Source organism: Ursus americanus, chromosome 17 (assembly GCF_024610735.1).
Source record: "Ursus americanus isolate L20-20 chromosome 17, mUrsAme1.1.p, whole genome shotgun sequence".
Lineage (NCBI taxonomy): Eukaryota > Metazoa > Chordata > Mammalia > Carnivora > Ursidae > Ursus > Ursus americanus.
In genome coordinates, this window is record NC_142143.1 from 15,642,868 (window position 1) to 15,667,036 (window position 24,169).

The window sequence follows — 24,169 nt, forward strand, 5'->3', positions numbered from 1 at the left end:
ATTTTTCAATCTAGAATTCTATAACCAACCAGAGGATAAATCAAGTAGGAGGATAGAACATGTTCAAACACACACAATCTTATAAAATGTACCTCTTGTGCATCCTTTCTCAGCAATTAAATCAACAGACTATTCCACCGTGGTAGGGGTGGGGACTGGGGATGACATGGGACGAGCCAAGAAACAGGGGCTCAAATGGGAATTTCATAAATGACTACCACTGAGCAGAGCTAGAGTGTCTTATGGAATGTGTCCCCTACCCCTAGATTCCTATGTTGAAGTCCTAACCCCAAGGAGACCTCAGAATGTGACCCTATTTGGAGACAGGGTCTTTAAAGAGGATATTAAGGCTAAATGAGGTCATGGGGTGGGCCCTAATCCAATATGGCTGGTGTCCTTGTAAGAAGAGGGAGAGCCATCAGGGTACAGGTGCACAGAGAAAAGACTGTGTGAGGGCACACCGCATGGGACCACATGGCTGCCTGAAAGCCACTGAAAGAGGGTTTCTGCCAAACCTGCCACAACCTTGACCTTGGACTTCAGCCTCCAGAACTGTGAGAAAATTAATTTCTGTTGTTTAAGCCCTCAGTCTGTGGTACTTGGTTACAGAAAACTAATACAGAGTACTTTCTAACCAAGTCTTAAAAATATCTCTGGAGCCCATGAGATGAGGCTGTTTGGGGCCTCTGCTGAGCCAGGCTCTGCCCTGCGCTCCTGTGGCCTATGGGGATCCATTCTGAACACACCAGCTGCAAAGCTGGGGCTCAGAGGAAAACCACTGCAGTGTGGGGAGCAGGAAGAATGGGGGCACTGTAGAGGAGGTCTTTTTGGGGGGGGGCAGGGAATGGCCCTAACAGACCATTGATCATGTGGGAAATCGTGTTGAGAGGCTGTTGATGGTATAGAAGAATGGTAACAGGAATAAGAAAATAAAGCAAATCTTTAAAACGAGGTAATTATTAACTTCTGAAAAAGTACAGTTATACAACAGAAAAAATGCACTCAACTACTTGGTTTGGGGTGAACAATATTTATGTGGTCATAATAATGCAATTTAAATAATTAAGTAACCCCAAATTATGATGAATCTGTGCAGGGAATGGAGGTGGGGAGTGAGAAAGGAAGGCAGCGAAGTGCCAGCCCCTAGCATAACAGAAAATCAACAGGTAATCTCTAAAGTGGATGAATGACTATATAGCTGCTTAAAAATATTATTTTGAAATACGAAGGTAAAAATGAGAAGAAATTGTTTCTGGGAAGCAGAACTGGAGAAAAGGCAGGGATTGCTATTTTTTTCAGTTCAAATCCCCCTTTTTGTACTATTTGACCTTTTAAACCATGTGCATTTATTATTTAATTAAAAAAACCATACTTAAAAGAAACAAAAATAACGTTCAGGTACGGGTCCTCCATCATTCCTTCCATCACTCTCTTAAGACTTACACTACTTGTTTGCCCATTTCCCCCCAATCTTTTCAATAAATCTGATGAAGCTGTAAGAGAAGGGGGTATCAAGGGAATCAAGGCTAATCAGAAGGTTTTCATCCTTGGATTAAAAGCCATCTGGAAACGAAAACTAGCGAGATAAACTCCTCACTACAAGTGAAAGGTCACCTAACCCCAGGAGGGCTTCTTTCTGTTTCAGAGAGATGTACAAGTCAAGCCCCACGAAGGCTGAACCGATCTCCAAAATCTGCTCTTTCAGACCACTGCAGACTGGAAACGCTTCTGTCAATGAACATTATCCCTATCATATTAATAGTTTGAAAAAATGTCAGAGCACAAAGACCCACTGACATTTTACCTGTACCTGTAGAAGTCTGTATTTACAGCAGCTTACTAACGAGTGAGTTTCTCATTTTCAAAAGTACTGCTTTGTCTACACTATACACATACACACTCACATATTATGTATAAACGAAAACCTGAGTAAAATCAATCCATCAAGAGTACCCAATCTGTCTCACTTTCCTACCTTCAATTTATTCATATCTTCAACCGTTATCAACTACCTATTAGGTACCCTCCATGAGAAAGGCTCTATCAGGCTTCACGAAAATTTAACGACATGATCCCTGTCCTCAAGTTTCGTGGAGTTAGGACACCGTGCCTAATCACTGAAATGTCTGCCAACCCTCCACTCTTCGCACAACACTCCAGGGGAATAAATGACGACTTGGGATATCTGAAGTTGATAAATGGATTCAGAGTGGGGACCTTCTCTTAGAGTGTGCACTCTTGTAACACACCCAGTGCCAACATTTTACAAGAAGAGTGTCAAGCTTTGCCCTTATGCAGGGAACAGCTCAAGGAAAGTAGAGGCTGTGAACAAGATTATGGGGTTACCCCAGAGTGACTCAGGAGTACATCTCAGAAACTGTTTAGACCAGAGAGAGGGAGAAAGAGTTTCAGTACAGAGAGTTTGATTTTCACTGGTAAGTAGTAGAAAACATTAGAATCTCAAGAAATTCTTACAAACACTGAAACGGTATCAAGAGTTAGCATCTTAGGGAATCGCATGAAGAAGAAGTGTCAAATTCACATGAATAAAATCAATTTTTTAAAAATAAGATACAGACAGGCTAAAATAATCTTGTGTCTGTCAACTGAACTAAAAGTGTTTTTCATGAAACGGTCATCTTAGTCTGGAACAATTTCATTGATGGAAGGAAGGACAACTACGGCTCTATTCATTTGACTAAACAAATAGTAGTATTTTATATACTTGCTCAGACCAAATAAAAATTGACATCAGCAAGAACATAACAGGCAACTATCTTCAGACCAATCAATTAAAATCAAGAAGACATCGCACTAGGAATTTATGAGTAAAGAAGAGACACAGAGTTGGAGAGCAGAGGACATGACAACCAACGTCTGTGACCCAGTGATCACGGAGCCAGACTGCTAGGGTTCAAAAACCAGTTCTACCACCCACTGGGGACACCGGGCAAGCCACTCATGTCACTGTGCCTCTGTTTCTTCATCTGTAAGATGCAGATGAAAACAGCCCTGACCTCCCAGGACTGTGTGAGAAGCCAACGCGTCAGTATATGGAAAGTGCAAAGAACACTGCCAGGCACGCAGTAAGTGCCACGAAAGTGTTAGCTGCTCTTGCTGTTCTTAAACTAGTTAAATGGCAGACACAGACACAGTTCAACCCCTGGGGCTAGCGTTCCATTCGGAAATGTGATGGACAGACACTAAAAGGGACCCTACTGAAAATGAGTTAATCAGTAGCGACACAGTGCTGTTTCTTGAAGATAAAAACAAGACAAAACAAAGCCACGGATGCATAAAAACTCATCGGCAACCACGAGCAAGGAGTGGGGCTCGCCGGCGGGATCAGGTGGAGAAACTCACCCAGGCGAGGGACCACTGGGCAGCCGGCAGGGCGCTGCACCGGCGTCAGGAGGCCTGGGCTGAAACACACTCCGCGGCCGGCCAGCGGGTACCTCAGCCTGGCTGCCTGACACCCAGGGTCCACACCGGCTCACGGCTCCACACAGGGCCCGGAGGCACCTCCTCGTGCTGACATCCCACAATACTGCGGCCCAACAGGCAGTACTGCAAATACGCACCTTCCATAAAGAACAGGTGTTGCTATTTACTTTTCCAAACAGCTACCTGTACTTCAGTAGGTACCTCATCTAGAATGGACTCATAATCATAACCTGGGGAGCAGCTGCGAAAGAATGAAACAAAGGCAAAGAGAGGCAATCCTGCGGTACATTTTTTCAATGCCATTAAAATATAAACAGGTTAACCTAAGAGATAAAACAAGCATAATTTTGATAACAATGTAATAATTTTTCCGACGGACTAAATTTTCTTAACAGGGGAAGGTCATACAACATTTCTCACGTATGTGGTTAATAAATACTATTTTCAGTTTTATAAACAAGTTGAGGAACGACACAAGTTACCTTTTTGCCCATGACGGCTGCTGAATTTGTCTCCAATCTCTGGACGCCTGGTCTGTCTCAGCAGCATTTTGATCAGAAAAGCATCTTCAGCATTTGAAGAGATCATCACTTTTTCAATGTACGAATCCGTTGCCCCTTTGTAGCTAATAATAAGAGGAAGTCACCAAAACAGTTTCAAGCTGCCCTTTGTGAACCTATTGCTCATAGGCCATATTTTATTTAATGTCAACCACAGAATGTTTTGACATTGCCATTCTGGACTCTGAAACGTGCCTTTTGTTTTTCAACATTAAATTCAAAGGTTACAATTTCCCTTTTACAGTCCTAGTCTGACATGGCTAACATTTACTGAACACTTATGATGAGGCAGGCGTAAGGCGATGTAACCCACATCACATATATTATTCACACACGGCTACTCCCTTATTGCAGACGAGGAAACGGGATGCTTGGAGAGCAAGACTGGCAGCTTGGAAGGATCATAGAGCCCCAAGGACGGTTTCATTTTCTTTTAAAGATAAGAAATATGTGAGCACACTTTCTAGCCTGTAGGGAAGGAGATCGATAGAAAACTGGTTGAAGATATGGAAGGACAGAAGAGAAAATCACAGTCACGTCCCTAAAAGACTAGATTAAATGAAGAACCCAAGAGGAGGAGCGGCAAGCTTTTGAAGAGGAAAAAAGATCTCTTCCTCCAGGACAGGAAGAAAACCAGCTAGCATAACCACCTTTGTCATTCTGAAACAGCTTTTTGTTTTGTAGGATTGGGTGCAAGGGTTCTGACCCCTCCCCTAAGCGGAGGGCCCACTTTACCCCTGTGCTCCCACTCCACAGACAAATCCATGGCACCCACAGTAAGCAGCATTTAGCATAGTGGGCAGGAGTTGGGCTCTGAAGCCAAACCACGTGAGTTCAAATCCTGACTGCCATTTGTAGCTGTGTGACCTTGGTAAATTACTTAACCTCTCTGTTTCTATGTCTTTCAAACAAGGCCATTAAGACAGCCTGGTTCAGAGGGTGGTGGTAAGAACAAATGAGCTAACACCTGTAAAATGCCCAGAACAGTAACTGTTACAGGGAACGTTCTCAATTAAGCCACGACGATCATGATATTCCCCGTACTTTTGTGTGTGTATATTTGTAGGCCTTTGCTAACTAGATGTGGCTCCTTGCAGGCAAGGCCTGTGGTTTCTTTCAGCTCCGTGTCCCCGGTACAAGCGGCACGGTGTCTGGCCCAGAGCAGACCTCAGCTGTGCGTTGAATGATTTGCCTTCCACCGTCCAGGAATCCAGCTCTCCTATGTCACACCCTGGCCCCCCTCCCGAACTGAATTAACTCAGTTCTCAGGCTAGATTAAGTAGCTTGTTACTTCTTTTAGTTTTGCTTGTATGCCACAGTGCGGCTGCTATCATTGGCCCACTGCTCATCTCATGAAGTCTCGTATTTCACTATATTTGAGAGCCCAGAGGACATCTGGAGATTAATAACCATGACTCTTTCACTGTTCAGATGGACAAACTGAGCCCAAGAGTTTGAGTGCGCCATCCATGTAAGGTAACCTACGATACAACTGGTACTAAAACCCAGCTATTGTCCAGTATGGTGGTGATGCCACACTGTGGCCAGTGCGTTTTATTTATTTATTTATTTACTTACTTACTTATTTAGCATAAATGTGATCGTATCACTCTCTACCGAATGAATTTCCGAGTACTGCACAACCTCGTCCCAGCAGGGTATGCTGGTCCTCCAAACCCAGGTGCTCTTCTGCCCAAGGGGCCTTCACCTCACTGTTCCCTCGACCTAGAACCCCTACCTATCTGACCCCCAACTCAGACCCAGGCTGGAAGGCCTACACGATTCCACAGCCGAGTTTTTTCTTCCATGCCATGCTGTCTTCACATGACAGCTATCACTACCCCAAACTGCAATTTCTACTCTCTAACCCTCCAAGACATAACTTCTAATTTCCCCTAGCCCTTCTCTCTTTTTTGAATCTTCCTATGTATTTCCGAGGCACAACCAATACGCACGTGATAGGCACGTCCTTGTACTGGGGCTGCTGCGGCACGTTGCTTCCTTCCAGAGGAATCTGAGTTACTGTGGGCATGGACTTATTCACGAGCACTTGTTTGTTTTCCACCTTCTCACCTAAGAAAAAGAGAAGGGAACTACAGCCCAGTTGTTATCGTCTCTGTGGAATACGAACATTATTGGGGCGTACAACCAGGTGATTAGATTGGTCCACGAAATGCACACAAGGAAGGAAACAGCCGACACAGTGCGTGCTAGAGTTCAGTAGGACTTGTCTACGATTGTGCAAGCCCATGTGAAAAATCAGATCAGCACACAGCGTGTAAAAAATCAGGAAATGATTTAGGGGACCATACTAACAATAGAAACTTCATGTCAGTAAGTGGCAATTTTATTTTTTTAAAAGATTGTATTCATTCATTTTAGTGAGAGAGAGTGTACACGCATGTGCAAATGGGGGAAAGGGCAGAGAGGGGGAAAGAGAGAATCCTGAGCAGACTCCGTGCTGAGCAGAGCCCGACGTGGGGCTCGATCTCATGATCCTGAGATCATGACCTGAGCCAAAACCAAGGGTCAGACACTCAACCGACTGAGCCACCAGGTACCCCAATAAGTGGCAATTTCATAGATCTCTTAGAGTGTTAGAACAAGTCTGGGCCACTTACTTTTATTAATAGTTATTTCAACCAACTTAACTTGGACAATGAGGAAATCAAAACATTTCTTTAATTTTCTTGCTGTTCTCACCTCTCTTTGCACCTCTTCCTGATAAGCTCAAAGGCCAACTATTACAGTACTGTCACAGCACTATGTTCCCAGCCACACGACCCAGGTTAAGAGAGAAAGAAATTCTGCAAGAAACAAATGCAGCAAGGAGGACAGGAAGCCGTGCGCCGCGTGGCCATGGCCGCCACAGCAGATGCAGACTCGCCATCTGTGCACCGTCCCGACAAGTCCTGTGGATTTTCCCTCCCAGCATCCTCCCCGACACAGCCCGTCTCTCCACCTCACGGCAGCTCCCATCACCGGCTCTGCTGCCAGAGCTCTCTGCTGGTCTCCCCTGTTTCGGCCCCTTTCTACTCTTCTCTCCACACTGTGATCAGAATGATCACTTCAAAATGCTTTTGAGTGAGGCTTGGATGGCTATGTATTTTGAAATGATCAAAATGCATATCTGATTGTAGCATGGCTTTTAGGATCATAATGAAAATAGTAGCACGGCTGCAAGGCCTTGTGTCTGGGCCCTGCCCCTCCCTTTCTCTCTCTAGATTCACGCTTAGCACCCTCTCCTGTACTCTCCTCATGAGCCACAATTCCACCGGCCTTTTGGAAGTTTTAACTATCAAGTCCTGCAGCTTAATAGTTACACAAGCCCTTCCCACTGCTCAGAACACACTCTCCTCCCCTATTCACTAGTGAACTCCACTCATCCTCCAGATCTCAGCTCACTTCCTTAGGGAAGGCTACTTCCCGCCGAGGTCAGATCCTCCTGCCATCAAATGCCCTCATAGCTCTTTGTAGGATTCCTTAACCTGGTTGTGATTGGACATAGTTCACATGCGATCCTTTGGTCAATGTCAGTCTCCTACACTGGCCTATAAGATGCTGCAGGCGGCGTCAACAAAATTCATTACAAGTTTGTAATTATAATGGAGTCACACTTTTTAGAGGAAGAAGTTTCTAATAAAGTCAGTCTAAGCTAAATGCACAAATGATGACATGCCAGCGTAGATGTAGGGACATGGCCTTATTCTAAACAATTCCTTAAAGTTGCTCTTCTGTGATTCAAAATTTAAGAAAATTATAGCTAGGATGGATCTCTACTATATAGAAATGTACACACAGAAAAACAGACTGGAAGGGAAATTCATCAAAAAGGAGCACACTGGGGCGCATGGGTGGCTCAGTTGGTTGAGTGTTCAACTCTTGACTTCGGCTCAGGTCATGATCTCAGGGTCATGAGATCAAGCCTGTGTCTGTGCTCAGTAGGGAGTCCGCTGGACATGCTTTCCCTCTCCCTCTGCCCCTCCCCCTGCTGTGTGCTAAAATTTAAAAAACACCTTAAAAAAAAATGACCACACTGAGTTAGAAAATGGTTTTGTAAGTTGTTATCTTTTTTCTTCTCTGTTCACCAAATTTTCAGAAACACTGCTGAATAACTTTTATATTTCAAAAAGTATATCTATAAATGCTTTCTTACAAAAGGCTCTTACCTGGAGAACAAATACCATCCGCATCTAGAATTTCGTGTCTCCAGATGGGTTTCCTTGTGGCAGCGTCCAACATGGGCCCCATCACCTTATCAAAGGTCTGATTGGTATAGCGCTTCAGTGTGCATTTAGCATTTTTATATACAAGGCAACGCCCGAAGCCTACAATGAAACCAGAGCCACCAACAGGACTATGAGAAACACAGATTGGTGTTAGTGAACACCCGCACCCCCAAACACCTTCTACATTTGGATAATCTGGGATGGGCCGAATAACGATCTGATCATCTGAAGAACTGGCTCAGGGCTCCCCCTCCACTGTCCATATAAACACTGGCGTCTCTACAACCACGTGTCAGCACGGACTATACCCCGCCGCGCCAGAGGAAGGCGAGAGAAACCGGAGCGTCGCTGTGATTCTTTTGGAGCCCAGAGCCACAGAACACGGGAACTGGAAAGGTCCCCAGACACCACCTGGCTTACCCTCCATCTACAGGTGTTACGAGTGCTACGGGTGCTGCAAAATGAGGTCCAGGGAAGTGGCGTGGCCAAGGTCACCCAGCAAGTTGGTGGCAGAGGTAAAACACGCCAAATCCACAGATCAGCCACGATTCTTCCTACACATCCTTCTGGTGCATCACCTCTGCTAACCTGCTCTGAAAAATGTTCCTTTTTCTAGTTTTGGCATTCAGAGGAAGTCCCAAACAAGGAAACAAAAGATTAACTTTTCTCCAGAGAAGTAAATGAGAAGCAGCTGCAATCAAATGATTTTAAGGGGAGAAATCGTGTGCCTGTGCCCTGAAGATCAGAGTCTATTCTGATTTTATTTTTAGATCACATTTATCTAGTGGATGAGGGAAAAGTCTGGAGAACAACTAACAAGCTAAATAAACATTATGAAAGATCAGCAAAATGAACAGAAGGAAACCTTTAGATGGAGCAAGAACTTCCAGCACTGAATCCCACAAGAAGACTCAGCAGTTGTAGAGTTGCCCAGAAGAGCTGTCAACCCTTCGGCACTAAATATCATCTCCCACGATTCTGAGACTGCGTTTCTTTCTTTTTTCCTTTTTCTTCCTTTGGCCAAGCACTTATTCTAAGCTGGCTTCTCTCTCATCTCCCCAGGATATACTGAGCCATGTCAGAGTTCACTGCAATAGGAAAGTGGCTCGGGATTAAACGCCAGCTACTCCTGATGAGATGAATGCATGGTTGTAAAATCCTTCACTTACGATTCTCCACCAAAGGCAGAACTCTTTCTTACAAGAAATCTAAGAGTGGGAGCTTAAAAATCAGGAAAAAGTAGATTTCTGAATAAAACCGTGGTGCTCTAATGTAATTTTTAAAATACAAAGGTGACCGGGCGATGAAATAACCAGTTTCTACATCTGGACGGTAGATGAAGATGTTAGTGTGGCCCCTAGTAAATTGTGCGCGGCCATAACAAACTCCGCTCAGAGAGCCAGCTGCTTCGGAAACATTACATGATCTTGAAATTCCGTACAATGGCCATTAACTGCAACGTGCAGGAGTGCAACGGGGATGTGAACTGCCTGAAATCAAGAAGTGTTTCCCTCTAAGCGTAAATGGACATTTTATTTACAGGTGATAGCTGAAAAGCTGGAGGACAGTAAACTCAGATCATTAAATTGTGTTGTGCAGTTTCTGACAGATATCACAAAGTCTTCAGATTTCCACATAAACGTTACCAGTTAATCAGAAAGGAAAACATCTAGTTTTAAAGCATGGCTGTTGTCATTTGGAGGAAAAAAAGAGGCATAAATTAAGTGCAGCCAACATTAATGCCAAAGACACATGTCTAGGAGTACTATTATGGCTGCCTAGCAACTACAAAGAGTGAAGGGGAAGGCAGAGTGGGTATGCCAGGGAGGAAAAAGAGAAACAGATTATGAAGAGAGGAGTCAGACTTCAGGTCAGGTGACGGGTACAAACCATGAAGTGGTGACTTGGAAAAGTAAACTGTCAAAAACGGACAAAGGGTTGTGTAAAAACTCTAAGCGTTTGTGTGTGTGTGTGTTTTTTTAACTTCTAGCGTTTTGCTAACAAAAAGGTATGAACACTATGGGGTTGAGACATACCATTTTAAGAAATCCCCTTTAACACAGAAATACTGCTACTGCCTTTTCAGTTTGTTGCTGAACATATAACTAGACAGATTCAAAGGCCATATTTCATTTATGAGAATTCCTGCTAGGAAATAAACTCTTGTATGTTTTCTGTTGAGGAACTGTCTCAAATCACCAATAAAGTAAAATAACAAAGGAAAAAAAACCACATTTAGTAATTCAGTTAATAAATTACCTCTATGTAATATTCATTAAAAAAGTCAACACCGAAACCTACCCGCCTCCTGTTTGTATGTTATAAGATTCAAAATCACTTGAAACCAACATTACCATTTTGACAGCAGGGGATTTTTAACTGATTGTCCTCCTATCTAATTCTGCACAGAGCGCCTCCAGCGTCAGGCTCTGAAAACCCTCTTACCCCTGTCCAAGGAGGCCTTGTTTAAAACCAGGGCATCTTCGATATCGTAGCCGCTGTAACTCATCACGGCCACCGTCGCGTTCTGTCCTGCTGGCAGTTTCTCAAATTCTATCAGCTCAATGGTCTTTGTTTTCACCATGGGTTTTTGTGGGTATGCCAGCAGATACATGAGAGTGTCGATTCTGTTCCGCTGGTTGTATCCAATGGTACCTTCATTGATATTGGAGAAGGCAAAATGCAACATTCTATTATGTCAAATAATTAGGTAGCCATGAGTACAGAGATGGGGGAAAAAAAAAAGAAACCCGCATTATTTTCACTAATTAACATGAAGAAAACCTTCAGGTTAAACATTTCAAAAGCAATACTCTCACCACGCCTACCAACATGTAAAAGCATTTTTTCTCGGTAATGTTAAAAGTTCTACAAAGAAGAAAAATCACATCCAAGGTATTCTAACCTAAGTAACTTCAACCTACTGGATGTATATTGACCCCATTTTAGGAATTACCAGCGTCCCTGGTTAATTTCGCAGGTAAGCCAACAATTCTGTACTCAGTTCTCCTATGTGGCGACCCATTTCCAGCTGCTCCGGGAAGGTTGTTAGAAACCACACCCAGTCAAGAAACAAATGTTGGAGAGGATGTGGAGAAAGGGGATCCCTCCTACACTGTTGGTGGGAATGCAAGTTGGTACAGCCACTTTGGAAAACAGTGTGGAGGTCCTTTAAAAAGTTAAAAATTGAGCTACCCTACGATCCAGCAATTGCACTACTGCGTATTTACCCTAAAGATACAGACGTAGTGAAAAGAAGGGCCATATGCACCCCAATGTTCATAGCAGCATTGTCCACAATAGCTAAACTGTGGAAGGAGCCAAGATGCCCTTCAACAGATGACTGGATTAAGAAGATGTGGTCCATATACACAATGGAATATTACTCAGCCATCAGAAAGAACAATTACCCAACATTTGCAGCAACATGGACAGGACTGGAGGAGATTATGCTAAGTGAAATAAGTCAAGCAGAGAAAGACAATTATCATATGGTTTCACTCATTTATGGAACATAAGAAATAGCAGGGAGATCAGTAGGAGAAGGAAGGGAAGAATGAAGGGGGGGTAAACAGAAGGGGGAATGAACCATGAGAGACTATGGATTCTGGGAAACAATCTGAGGGCTTCAGAGGGAGGGGGGTGGGGGATTGGGATAGACCGGTGATGGGTATTAAGGAGGGCACATATTGCACGGAGCACTGGGTGTTATACACAAATAATGAATCATGGAACACTACATCAAAAACTAAGGATGTACTGTATGGTGACTAACATATTATTATGAAAGAAAGAAAGAAAAGAAAGAAAAGAAAGAAAGAAAAGAAAAGAAAGAAAAGAAAGAAAGAAAGAAAGAAAGAAACCATGCCCAGTGCTGACAGGCAAGGAGCTTATGGAGTAGGACAAACAGATACATTCCATAAAAAGAAATCAGCCATTACAAAAGTTCTAAATGAAAAAGAAAGCAGGAGAAAAGGAAGGACAAGACAGGAAGGAAGGGAAAGGAGGAAAGGGAAAGCAAAGAAGAGTGGATTTACTCATCTGCTTCACTCTTCATTTACGAAGTAGTGAATAAACACCTACTCTGTGCCCAAACCGGAGATAAAATGGGGAAGGGCACGGTCCTTTCCCCTAAGGAATCCAGGGTCCTGTTCAATCAGGTATAGGCTTTTAGGTCCTTTGCAATCAGGCTTTCCACCTGACTGGACCTTGGAAGGTTGTTACTACCAACTGGAAGTGAAATCAGAAGGTTATCCTTTCTCCCTTTTCCCCAGAGGGGTACACAGACTTGCACCAAAAAAGGGTTTCACTCTCCTGGTCTTGTGAATACAGTACACTCTCCTACTCAGAGACCTTAGAATGGGGACTCATGTTTGCCCTACTACTAGACTTATGTGTGGGCTACTGCGCCTCCTTAACTTCGCCCAGGTATCTCTTCCTTTCCCTTGAGTGGCTAAGAAGGTAGCCGTCAGTCTCTTTTTCTCTTGCACATGCTTCCACAGTGACACATCCTCACCACCCACACACCCCAAGATGCCTAAGTGTCATTGAATGGAGTTAAGCTCTAAGATGAACCGATAACCAAAACTCAGTATTTACTTCCTTCACCTTTTTCTCGTAGTCATGTCATGAAATCCATGGTCATTTCAATTCAGGGATGAAAATAACCTATTCAGGCAGCAAACATGATATGGTGCTCCCTGACAATCACTGCTGAAAGAAATAACGAAATCTGTGAGGTATGAACACCTCGTACAGCGCCGGGCCCACTACTGATACTCAATAAAGGTCAGTAGATGAAACCGAATGGCATTATACTTTTCATGATAGTATAAATCTGTACTTAAATCTCAGGAAATTTATCAAGATTCAGCTGAAAAACAACAGCTGATCTGAATCTCCATGAACTTTTTCTTGAGTTTACACTATGAACTGCCAATTAATTTATGTTATTTTAGTGCCAACTAATAAATTGGGCGATACTTGGTAATAGATGTACTGTTTTGGAAATAAAATCACTGTGGCCTGGATCGTGGTAAAGTTCACTGACGATAAGTTTGTCCTTTTACATGAAATCATTTAAAATTTATGTTGAGATTTCAGCTCCAGTTGTATACTTCACCCAGCTTGAGACAAGGGTTCAGGCAATGTCCCACCAGGCTGCCAAACACGGCTTCTGAAACCTGAGACGAGCATTATTATGCAGCAGGGAAGCATTCATGGCTGCACCTCGAAACAATGGTGAAAGCGATTGGATCCCGCTATAAATTGTGCTACCAGGCCCAGAACGCAATTCTCAGGCATCACAACGGACCTGACCACTGAATGGATGAACAGCAAAATGGTTCAGCGAATGTTTGGTGCTTATGATCGCATCAGAAATTTCCTTTAAAGACTTTTTAAAGAACTCGTAGGAGTACACACGGATGTACGTTTTTAGCAGTACTGATGGGTGTGTTGGTGAAAACATGATTGATAAGCCATGACTTCTCTATGATAAAACTTCAAAATGCCATCACACCCCATAGTTTTTATAAAAATCCTGAATGACTATTTTGCCAATTAGCAAGCTTTTTTTGAGAAAATGTCATGCGGAAATTAAAAGACTAGTCTGGGTGAAGCACATGCTCAGGCCAGGATGCTTCTTACTATTTTCAGCTTCCTGAAAAAGGGCACTGCACATACATAATGACAAACATGATGAGAATACATGTAAGCGGGGCTCTCCCTCCACTGTCCAATTTTGCTGTAACTGCAATCTTCAGTGTTCTAACTACAGACTCATTTCCTCACTACCCAGGACATGATCTTACAAAATCGTATTTTCTTGATCATAACTTTCTTAAGAAGCCACAGGATGGTATAGCAAGGTATGTTCATGTAGGTTAAACAGTGAGGAAGTTTTTTATTCTAAGGTGGGATGAGAAATGGTTAGTAAGCATACATACAGCCGAGGAATAGCTTAGGAAATGTACACTGAAAAAAGATGAAGTTTTATGCATTTAACTATTTTTCTGTCTTCCTTTGCCCAATTTTTCTTAAATTTAATAACATTATTACATACTATAAACTTTATCCATTTGAAGCGTACGTATTGATGAGTTCTGCCAGATTTATGCCTTTGTAAAAAACCACCACCACAATCAAGATCCAGAACATTTCCGACACTCCCAGAAGATCCCTCCGTTCCTGACCCCAGGCAGCCACAGCTCTGTTTATCATTACAGTTTGCATTTTCTAGAATTTTATATAAATGGAATCCTGCAGTATGGACTCTTGTGCAGCTTTTTTCATTTAGCATAACGATTCTGAGATCCATCCAGGTGGCTGTATCATAGTTCATTCTTCGCTGTCTCCGAGAACGACGGTACTGCACATTTACACAGTTCGTTTACCTGTTCACCTGCTGATGGATATTTGAATCGTTTCCAGTTTGGGGCACTTGTGAATAAAGCTGCTATGAACATTCACACATAAGACTTTGTGTGTTCACTTCTCTCGGGTAAATACACAGGAGTGGAAGTTCTGGGTGGTTTGGTAAGGGTACGGTTAACCTAAAAAACTGCTTGGAAATTTTCCAAAGTACTGTACCTTTTCACGTCTGTATCAGCGGTGGGCGCACTTTTTAGCTGCTCTACCTCCTGACGCTCAGTAGGTCCATCTTTTCCATTTTAGGTGTTCTAACGAGCGTGTGGTGGGGTCTCTGTTCTAATTTACATTTACCTAACGACTAATAACATTGAACAGAGTTTCATGAGCTTACTGGTCATTCCTATTACTTTGTGAAGTGTCTGTTTTTCATTTTTACCATCTTTTAACTGAGTAGTCTTATCATTGAAGAGTTCTTTGTATGTACCGGACACACATCTGTTATCAGATGTATACATTGCCAACACTTGCTCCCATTCTGTGGATTAATGCCTTCCATAGTCTTAACAGTGTCTTTCAAAGGGCAAAAGTTTAACTTTGAAAAAGTCTGAATTATTAATTTTTTTCCTTTTTCATAGCCTGTGCTTTTTGAGTTCTAAGAAATCTCACTTAGGTCATTCAAGGTCATTTAGACTTTTGCCTATATTTCTATCTACACATTTTATGGGTCTAGCTCTGACATTCTGAGCTATGATCCATTCTGTGTTAGCTTTTTGTATGGTTATGAGGAAGGAGTTGATGCTCATTTATTTCTATGAAGATACACATACATATTTTATTTTGTTGAAAGATTTTTTCCTTTCCCTTGGAATTGTCTGACACACTCACTGAAAATTTAATGCCCACGGAAATGTGGGTCTATTTCTGGATTCTTGATTCTGTTCCACTGATCTACATAGCCACCCTTACAACAGCATCATACTGTCTTTGTTTCAGTGGCTTTATAGTAAATCTTAAAAACAAGCTGTATAAGCTCTTCGACTTAGTTCTATTCAAAGATTCTTTTCAAAAATATGCACCTGATTTCTTAGCAACTTTAATGTGCCCAGAGATTAATTTGTTGTTGAAACATTTGTTAAGTACTTACTAAGCCTTCAGAGGTGCACTCTGCTAGGCACCAAGGATACAGTAATAAATAACACAGACCTAGTCCTGTCCTCAAAGTGCTTATATTCTATGGTCTAGCAGGGAAGGGACACGAGTTTTAGCTGTTCCACATCCTCACTGACACTTAGTACGTTGTGATAGACAGGAAGGGGGAAAAGTGAGGAAAGAAGTTAGTTTCCATTGAGAAGAATTTCATAAGTTTTATAGATACTTACATTATGTTTTGCACAGAAGACAGAATGTAACCTTTTTTAAGTTACTCAACCAAAGTGGGATTCAGTTTCCTTAACAGAAACAAAAAAGGTATGCATTCTATCTGACAGGATTATTATGATGATTAAAAGAAACGTGTATAAATCATCTGTATAGTAAGTGGCAACGTTCACTAACAATGCAATTAACAACATTAGTAGTAACAAACATATACCCCTTGACCCTGCACTCTCACCTGTTCTGCCTCCAACTCTCACCCTACAAACTGAACTACAGTGTAATTCTATCTCCATAAATATTCATTATTAACTTTCCAGTCTCAGGAAATGTCGTATCATCTTATATCTGAAATAGCTACAATGATTTTAATTTTTTTTTTGAACCAACAGTGAAATTCTAAAATATAATTGCCAGGGATAATTTGGCCAAGACAGTTTCAGTTTGTATCTATCAAATGGATAAAGAATAAATCTTCTAAAAAAAAAAATTCCAACAGAAAGCTGAATACAATAGAAGGAAGGAGATGTAGAGTGAAACAAAATTTTATGAGAACGTTTGTATATTACATGTTTTTAAGATCTCAAAATCTTCTAGGGTATTTCTAGGACATCCCATCCTATTATAAAAGTGGGGAATACAAGAGAAGGAACTATGCTTTGGAACAGAATCTACTGAAGACAAAAACAAAAACAGAAGCTGCATTACCTCCTGAGCTTTTAAAAAAAAAAAGAAAAAAAAAGTCCCAGCAATTTGGAGGTGAAGGGGGGTTGGGAGGAGGCCATGGCTAGGGGAGGCATGTGATACATATTCATTAACGGAGCTGATAGTGACTGAAAGATCCTTTTAACCAGGAGAAAATGTTTCACTAGAGGACTGCCAACTAATAAAGTGGACAGGATATGAAAGCGTGACTCATGTGGACTTGGCACCTGGTGCCAGGGAGTACCTACAGTGCAGCTCCAATACCCAGCTTTCACTTGCAGTGCTGAGTGACCTGGCGACCTCGCCATTTCCATCCACGTCTACCTGGCTTCTTGCTCTGAACCTTGTCACAACAGAGCCGTATCCGTGGAAGCTCAGGTGTTTCTCAGTAGGCACAGTAAGACAGAAGGTGGAAACCTGCACTTTATTAATAACTTAAAGAAGCTTAGATTTAAGAAACACCTCTGCGGTGTTTCATGTTCACTGAAGCGCGCTCTCTCTTATGTACAAGGCGAGGCTTTCGGTCTCTGCGCTTTGCGCTCGTCCTGGTTTCCTTCGCAGTGATAGAAAAATGACTCTCTCCTTTCGTCACTCTTGACTGGGGGCGGGCGGTTGGCAGTGAAAGGTAGACAGCAAATCTTCCAGGGTGGCAGGAAAATGTAGTGATTTAATTCCGGGCTACTGTCTTTCACTTTCCACATGGACTAATGGATGAACAGCAACTAAAATATTACTTGAGACCATTCACAGAGACTCTCTGAGAGGTAGGGAGTCTTTAGCAATGGCTCATACTTACTTAAAATGGGGTAGTGTGCCTTTTAGTTACCAGCTGCCAAGACTGCGTGGAATTAAAATGACTCCGAGAAGTCCAACTCAAACTGCTAGGTCTGCTTTACAGACCTGGGTTTCTGCTGTGGGTTTTCTCCCTCTGCCGGCCTTGTTCCTTTTGTGATTTTTCATACAGACCTCGCTCAGTACTTCTGCAGCTATTTGAGTGTCCAGAGAGAAACGTGGTCATGTAATGTGCCAACTTTGAATGTACTTTTATCTCGATGCTTTTCTTTCCAGTCAGGTGTTTTATAATAACAAACAGTAACAAAGCCTTTTTTTTATTACTTAAGATATTCAGTGGCTTTTGTCTTCCTAGCGTCAGCAGTAACGTCAGAGGATTGTATCCAAGGAGCTAAATGTGCAGGACCCAGGGTCAGAGCAGCTGAATACACCAACCTCAGAAAACACAGACAATGAATTGCAAATGACACTCAAAACAAAACGAGAAAAAAAACCTTCACACAGAAAACTACAAAAGAACTCTACAGACACTGAATTGGCTTTCTGTACACACTGATCCTGCTTAACTGTGTGTGGTAACTAACGAAACGTTTCAGATACTCATGGCCACAAAATAAAGGCTTCTTTTTTTTTTTTTTTTGGTAGGTAGAAGAGTTACAAAAATAAAAATATTTCTTTCCTTCAAGTTACTTCTTTATTTAAAAAAAAAAAGATTCACCAAGTGGAGACAGATTCGTAGCCCTTTCTGTTTTCATCTTCAAACACAAGCAAAGAGTGGCATTAGCGATGAAGTGATTAGTCTTCCGTTAATTCTGCTGAAGGTTCTACACAAAAGGTGTATTGTTTCAGCCAGGATTCACATCATGAAACAAAATGGTTTGGTAAACCCAATAGAAGTGATAGCCCTTTCATGACACACAGGGTTCAGTACTGTATATTTCAACTTGTTAGCAAGTCACAAGCACACACGGGAAATCAGCCTACACTGCTGCTGAGGATGAACGGGAAAGGCGAAATTGATGAGCCGCTGTTTAGATTTTCCCACTGGGAATTATTCTGAACCGTCCAGGCATTACATCATTCAGGTAAATGGTTGCAGGACAACATGTTTTGCCAACCGAAAGGGCAATATAAAAACTCGAAAAGAAATACACACTCTTTATTCTGGGATGAGATGTAGGATTCCTTAATTGTCAAGCTATGGTCAGTTGCAGCTGATTGCTGGTAACTGAGAAGCTAAATGCATTCTGGGTGTTACCCAAAGGCAATGCAAAAACCTTTCAGTTTTTTCATGAAGCCCCCTGTAGCATACCTTAAACCAGAAATGACAAGTCATACTGATATCATAGACAAAAATGAAAATAAATTAAACTTACTAGGACTTAAATGATTTTTAAAAACATTTCAAAAAAAGTTTGTAAGCAAAACTTTTTTTTTTTTTTTTTTTTTTTTTGCTCTGGTATCCTCTCTGCATCACCGTCAAGATAAAACCCAAACTCCTTAATCTGCAGCACCTCTCCAGTATCCACTATTCCCATATTATGTGAAACAGCCAGACCACAGCACCAAGTTCCCCCGGCAATGCTCATTTATACTTCCACGTCTATGGAAAATAGTCAGGGTCTTTCAAGACTCAATTCAGTTGTATTCTTCAGAAACAACTTACTCTCTAACCCCAAGTGACCTCTCTGCTCTCCTTCCCTAAGATTCTAGCTTTTGGTCCATGACAGCATTTACCAAATACATCCAGCTACAGTTGTGCTTGTTGGGCTCTCTCACTAGACTGTGAACTCCTTGAGGACAGGGCTCTTTCTCTCCCCTTTGTTTTCAGGTGCCAGCCTCACCATCTGGTCTATCCGTGATACTCAGGAAGTGCTAGGGACGGATAATAGATAAATTAGAAGAGAAGGAAGGAAGGAAAAGGAATTCGGAAACTGGTGTGACGTTTCAGGAGCTACAGGAACAACTGCAAGGATGTGACATGTTCAACGACCGTCACCCAGACCATCAGGAACACCTTCTAAGACACTGTACATCTGTGGCTCTATTCCCTTTCCCGCTCTTCCCTCAAACTTGTGTTTTTCTGCTCTTTCTTCCATTTCTCCTGGCGCACAACTTACACTTCATAGAGCTTTTCTCTTTCTACTTACCCCCTCATCGTTCTGTGACATTTATTATATATCCCCAGTTTGGTCAAAGAAATAAGTTCAGAGAGGTTTTCTCTCTTCTTGTAGAGGCTGTAGACATGGCAATGGCACCCGTAAGCCCTCTGCGGTTAGTAACACTCAGGTACCAGCAAGGGCTGACTTAGCCAAACATTTAATACCAGTGAAGTAAGAATAAAGATTAAGTCTTTTATCCAAGTATTTATAGAACCAAGTTCAAGAAGGAAATCTTACCCATGGCTTGTTTCCCCATGGCACACTGATAGGTGTTTCTCGGGGACTGATTATGATGAGGGTATGGGATGAGGCCAGCACACACACCAAGAAGAGTGAAGGGCTCGATCTCCAAGTGGGTGGTATCTCTGTCAAGTTAATAAGAATCAGACATCTCAGACACCAACGCCAAGAATACATTCCTCTTAAAGGTCATAAGAAAAATACCCCAAGAGACCTAAATAAAATGTTTACGTTTATATATAAATAAAATACATACATTATATAAACATAAATGTATATACATATAATTTTATATAAATTTATATATAAAATACATATGTAATTTATATAAAACCTTAAGAATAAAATTTGATGCTAGTAAAACTGATTAAAAAAACTTAAAGTAAAATAAATTATTTTCTTCAGTAATAGAAACACTACTGATAGAAATACAAGAGAAGGGAGATAGTATAGAATGCCCATGTAAAAAAAAATAAAACATTATTACATACTAATAACAATAACTAATACTTATAAAGAATTTACTATACTGGGCAATATCCAAATGCAGTAGCGAAAATATCCACATGGGTGAGTGGGCTGCTTTTCCTCACTTTTCCAACTTGTATCAATGGCGAAGTTGCATCCCCATTTTAGAGAAGAATATATCCCATTTAAGAATATCTTCCATAGACCTACGGGGACCAGTACCATAGCCACCAGCTAAATGTGATTGTTCAACACTTTTCACCTAGATTAGCATGCTTGAGGAACCGAATTTTTAATTTTACTTAATTTTAATTACTTTACATTTTAAAACTCAAATTTAAATAACTCAGTTCAGTTATTCAAAACCTTTACACTTGTAGCAACTTACACTTGTGAATCTACTTTTTCAACTGTAACTGTTATGATCAGATCAGGTATTTCCAATGAACATTTAGCCTTCAAACCGAGAGAGATGTGCTTTGAAGTCGTATAGAAAAAAAAAACTTCATATTTTTATATTGATTGCATGTTGACATGACAATATTTAAGATAGAATGGGTTAAATAAAATTATTATGATTAACTTCATTTGGTTCTTTTTATGCTTTTCAGTTGGCTACTGGAAAACTTAGATATATGGGCTTGCATGGTACTTGTCTTGGACAGCTAAGCTGTAGAAACTAGATATAAAGTAAGACTTTATCTAGTAAGTGTTAGAATCTTGGCTGCTTTTGTAATGCATTTTTGTAAAAATCCCCATTTTGGCTAACTGATACTGCAACTCAGTTATTCTAAAGGGAAAGGGCAGCCAGATTGTTTCTGGATCTTGCTGGAAGTAAGAGACATTACATGCAGGGTCTGTGGACTCTGCTGACCCTCTATTCCTTCAAGTACTTGTGAGACATAACTTCAGTCATTTCAATGGGTTACATACAGTACCTGTGAAGACAAGTGATTTCCAAGATAACCCAACCCATTGGGGAAAATTAGATGCGAAACACATAGCAAAAGATTTCCCACTTATTCATGGTTTTTTTTTTTTCTTCAATACACATATGAATTACGTCCCTAGTTTGGTTACAGAGGATGTTTCCCATACAGTTCTTGGTTTGAAGAACATAGTTTGACCTTATGACCTAGCAGAACCCCAACTCTCTCAGACACGTTAGGCCTTTGTCAGCAAAGAGGGAAAGGGCCCTAGGTTTTGTTTCTTTGTTGTTTGTTTTTTTAAAGAGAAACAGCTTATAGTGACATTTTATGTCCTAGAGTAAAACAGAGTTTTAAGAGTACTGGTTTAAATACTGGCCAATTTGACAATATGGGCCAATTTCCCCATGTAAATAAAAACTACTTTTTCAGATATACAGATTGAAGCAAGCTGAAAATGAAGAAGGTACAGACCTAAGTTTCCTCTTTTTTTTGTAACAATATATATAAGATCATACGTTATCTAATAATTTTTTTTTAAAGATTTTATTTATTTATTCGACAGAGATAGAGACAGCCAGCGAGAGAGGGAACACAAGCAGGGGGAGTGGGAGAGGAAGAAGCAGGCTCATAGCGGAGGAGCCTGATGTGGGGCTCGATCCCATAACGCCAGGATCACGCCCTGAGCCAAAGGCAGACGCTTAACCACTGTGCCACCCAGGCGCCCCAACGTTATCTAATAATTATTCAAAGTCCAAATGCTCTGGACTTTGATTTTTATAAAACAAAAAGGGATACTATTATTCAAAATTATAACCACCATAATCTTCTGTCCTGAACAGGAAATACAAGACTTTCTATTCATTGTGTATAAGGGCTTTAAATTGAGCTCAAATTAAGGCTCAGTAACCTGTTCTTTGTAACAGCGGAAAAATTGGAAAACAGCCTAATTATTCATCAACAGATCAACAGATGAAATAAACTATGTGTAGTCAGACAATGTAATAAAAAGAAATTAAAGTAATATATTTATATAAACATACAAGCATGCACTAATATAGAAAAATGCCTAGAATGATAAATTTGATAATGATGCCAAGTTTAAAAATGAAGAAAATTAAAATATGTTGCCTTGTATGTATGTATGATTGTACCCACTTAGAAAAAAAATCTAAAAGAGTACACATTGAACCACTGGTACTGATTATGTCTGGAGGCTGGAGTTCAGTGGGATGGGGAAGAATGGGATTCATTCTTTTTACTTCATGCACGTCTACGTTGAAAAACAATGTCACAAGTATGAATTACAGAATACCAAATTTTTTCTATTTAAAAAAAGAGTTTAATATATGGGTCAGCTTGGTGATTGGGTACTGATACTAATGGCTGCATTTCTATATTACAGTGAACAAGACAGAGAAAAATCCCTGCTTTGGTGAAGCTTCTAGTGGAGAGATAAATAATACACAGATAAATCAATAAAATACATTTTATAGATTTTATTGTAAAGCAGTGTAGAGGGGTGCACAGAGGAGGGGTATCTATTCTAAATGGGGCCATCAGGAAAAGGCACTGAGAAGGTGACCTCTGAGGAAGACCTGGAGGAGGTGAAAGAGTGGGTGAGGAAGGATGTGAGTGTCCCAGGCGAGGGAACAGCCAGTGTAAAGGTGCTGAGGCAGAAGCATGCCTGAGGTGTGAGGAAGAGGCCAGTATGGTTAAAGAGAGTGAGGGAAGAGGGGTAGGAGACGATGCTGCAGGTACCAGGAGGGGTGGGCAGATCGTGCAGGACCTTGAGGCCTCTGTAAGGACTTCCAGGGGAGAGGGAAAGCCACCGGATTTTGAGAAGAGAAGGGAAAAGACCACTTTGATCTATGAAGAACAGATTGTATGGGAACAAGGGCAAAAGAGTCAGGAGCCTTTTGCAAGTCCCCAGGCAAGCAATGGCAGTGGCCTGGACTAGGGTGGTAGGTGGAGGTGGTGGGAAGAGATCAGACTCTGGGTATACGCTGAGGGTCGACATGATAGGCTAAGGGATCGGCTGCGGGTGTAGACAAGGAGAGGCGTCAAGGCTGAAACAGGATGCTGGCTGAGAAACAAGAAGGGCGGACTGCTATTCACAGCGTTATTACCTAAGAGGTATCTTTCGCATTCACTCAATCTTCAAATCAGAAGTACAAAAATAGCACTTTGAGAGAGTCCTACCTTTAAAGAATAAAGAATTTGGCTGAAAAGCATTGTTTACTAAATTATAATAAGACAACAATGAAGCAGTACATTTCATCTGGTAGCAGGAAACAGAAAAGTGCTTTCTTGATCGAAGACCTAAACAGTTACCAGATGGCAGTATTAAGCTCCCTAACTATTTCACAATAAAAGTGCAAAAATTCCAGTTTCAGGTAAGCAGTATCATCAGTCACACGCATCAGACAGAAAGTTACATAAATGTCCTCTAATGTATTCCAAATAGAACAGATGCTTCTAAAAATATTACTATTTTTGAAACACTGTAAGCATATTACCATTTCTTATTTATATTGCACGTAAGTTTAGAGACATCCTTATAACACAGAATATATGGAATTCCTGTATCGACAAGAATTCAGATGTCCTCTCTAGAAGAGAGAAATACATCTTTTAAGTAGTCTAATCCGTTAGTTCAATTTTGACAGTAATCAATATCAGAATCAGAGAAGCAATTCTTTTCAGAAAATATGCATTAAGTGTAACGTGAATAGAGAAGATAATTAAGTCTAAAGATTGTTAGCAGTTTTGTGACAATCCTACATTGGGATAAATGATGGGGTATGCTTTATTATAGGATAGTATACTTCTAACAATTCCTACTAAGAGGCAACACAACAGAAGAGATGAAATGAAAAGGTGATTTCTGTAATCAG

At 41.2% G+C, this 24,169-nt stretch overlaps 1 protein-coding gene across 1 annotated transcript in view; it reads right to left on the reverse strand.

The window, feature by feature from the left end:
* POLR3B (RNA polymerase III subunit B) overlaps nt 1-24,169 on the reverse strand; it is a 107,023-nt gene that overhangs the window by 27,010 nt on the left and 55,844 nt on the right. Inside the window, exons 19-23 of the mRNA XM_045779423.2 lie at nt 19,876-20,003; nt 10,679-10,888; nt 8,174-8,332; nt 5,960-6,077; nt 3,927-4,069 (exon numbers count right to left, since the gene is read on the reverse strand). Coding sequence (XP_045635379.1) covers nt 3,927-4,069; nt 5,960-6,077; nt 8,174-8,332; nt 10,679-10,888; nt 19,876-20,003 — 758 coding nt within the window. The remainder of the gene's footprint in view (nt 1-3,926; nt 4,070-5,959; nt 6,078-8,173; nt 8,333-10,678; nt 10,889-19,875; nt 20,004-24,169) is intronic.